Below are 2,505 nucleotides of genomic sequence, written 5' to 3' on the forward strand. Positions count from 1 at the left end.
GCGTATCGTCTGCAAAACCGCGTAACTCACATATTTTGCAAATGCAAATCCAAGACCATCTCCACAATATCCCCCATTCAGCCCTAGTATATTCATTACATGTGTATATGATTTCAGCCTTTCAAGAAATCGAATATGTGGACGATATTAATGGGGATCTGCGCTACCGAAACAATCAAGGAAAGCCCGATCAAAGACCAAAACATTGATATACGCCTCAACCCCTCGCTTGGAAAAGCACGGTTTCTACAACAACAATCTTTGGACGACTCTATGCCAAGTCAAACAGCGAATGATGTGGAGATTATTGAGGGTGCAGAGATTGTAATATAATATTATAGTGTATTTCCATTAATTTTACCTAATATACATATGTGTATATAAACTGTTTCAGGAAAATACACTTGATTGGAGCTCATGGAATCCAACTAGTTTGCGGACGAAAAAAGCTAATAAGCTGGAGGTCAAATCAGAGCAGAAAAAAAATAAGACCATTCCCGATTCCTATCATTTGTTTTGGGAGGAAGAAAACAAAAGGGCGGTAGACAAGCATGCAATGGCGAAAGAAAAGCATACACTCGAAGTAAAAGAAGCTCAGATGAAATTAGAACTTTTGCAAATAGAAATTGATTATAAGAAACATAGAAGTTCTAGTCAACTGCTTTAATCTATATCTATTTCTAAAAGTTATAATTTCATATTAGATGTGGTGTTCTGCCGCTGCTTATATTGAGAGCAGAAGTTTTATACTGCTTTTTCTTTCAAAGTTGCAATTTACAAAAACCCTTTCTAGAAATTTTAATTACAATGTTTATAATTGGTATGAAAAGTTTATAAAATTTTTTTGGGGCATATTCGTAGGCAACATAAAGTCGACTATAAAGTTAGTTGCAGCTTTTTCGACAGATATTTCCTTGAAAATAATGTCAAAAAGCTGCAACTAACTTCGGAGTAGACATTATTTTGACTACAAATATGCCGCTAGAATTTTTGAATTAGTTAAAAATTTTGATTTTCATGGTTTTTTGTTATATAATGAGCTATACTGTTACAGAAAAACTAACTGATACCCGCGACTGCGTCTGCGTAGCTTACTACTTTTCGATATACCCTTCTGACAGTTGATTCAGTCAAGTGACACTTTGACTAGTTTTGGCTATTTTTATTTTATTTATAAAAGTTTAGCACTTTACCTATCCAGCGGCACATAAGTCCACATTTAAAACTTCGTACAAAGATTATCAAAATTCAACCTGGTGGTGTCAATCTGGTGTCTGTCAAAAATAGATGTAACATCTGAACTATGTTGCCAATATTAATGCTTACTCAGGTAGCTGGCTTATTAAAATTGAACTAAGTCGAACCATAAATATGGATTTTCTGAAAATTATTATATTGATATAGATATAGTACGCCGAAGTTATTTATATATTTTTTGGGTGCTCATAAATAACTTAGAACCAGTATTTATATTATTTAATCTTTTTTTAGTAGTAATGATCTCATATGCAGTGCTTATCATGAGTGCCGTATACTCACATATTGACAAGATTTTACCTTTTTTTATGAGAGTATATTTTATTCTTTAACAAAAGCCATATGAATGCAAAGTTTAATGGCCTTATTCATAAAAAATAAAGTAGGTTTAAAGAGCTTTATAAATTGACGTTTTCATACATTTTTCAATTTATAAACCTTTTGTAAAACTACTTTATTTTTTATGAATAAGGCCATAAATCTTTGTACATTAAAAAAAGAAATCAACAAACTTTCTTAAAAATTTAATTATCTACAAATATGTAGATAGTGAAATTTTGTCAATATGTGAGTTTCGTATATATATTAAAAAAAATTTATGAGCACCATTTTAGATGAAACACATTTTTGTAATTTTTAGCTTCTACTAAGTGTAAGTACTTTAATTAATATTCAATATATAATGTATTGTACATGAATTCCTGTTTTGTTAATAAAAAAGGAAAATTACAATGACATGAAATTTATTTGAATATGATGAATATACACTCCGTTGCATACAAAGTACTTATGTTCTAAGTGGTTTTATATCGACGGCTGAGTGGAAGACCGACCTATCTCGGCAGTCGGTTTGAAAACGCCATACCTCAAAAAAACTTTTCAAGAACTCCCAAATTCAGAATTCGATTGAAGAACGCCCTATCTTAGAATTTGGTTCAAAAACGCCCTATCTCAGCTGAAAGTATATTGAAAATATGTCGAGGTAGGATATTTAAGAATCGGCAGCGTGCTTGTAATAAATTCTAAAATAGGCCGTTTTGAAAAGTTTTCTGAGTTAGGGCGTTTTCGAACTGTCTGCCGAGATAGGTCGATCTTCCACTCAGTCGTTGATATGGAAGAAAATGCCTAGCACTGTCAACAAAAACTACGATTGTTAATATGTGACGACTTTATATTACGCAACGGGTGTATGTATGTATGTAGACATTTCCTTACAACCTGAAATATAACAAAAAATACATTAAAAAA

General features: G+C 31.9%; 1 protein-coding gene across 1 annotated transcript; it reads left to right on the plus strand.

Moving 5' to 3' along the window:
- The first annotated feature begins 150 nt into the window (after nucleotides 1-150).
- LOC118736030 lies at nucleotides 151-839 on the plus strand. The gene is made up of 2 exons (XM_036466139.1): nucleotides 151-324; nucleotides 395-839. The coding sequence occupies exons 1-2, from the start codon at nucleotides 151-153 to the stop codon at nucleotides 665-667; spliced, it is 447 nt and encodes a 148-aa protein (XP_036322032.1). The 3' UTR covers nucleotides 668-839.
- The last annotated feature ends 1,666 nt before the right edge of the window (nucleotides 840-2,505 follow it).

Source organism: Rhagoletis pomonella, unplaced genomic scaffold, assembly GCF_013731165.1.
Source record: "Rhagoletis pomonella isolate Grant_MI unplaced genomic scaffold, Rhpom_1.0 Rhpom_scaffold_00003, whole genome shotgun sequence".
NCBI classification, from domain to species: Eukaryota; Metazoa; Arthropoda; class Insecta; order Diptera; family Tephritidae; genus Rhagoletis; species Rhagoletis pomonella.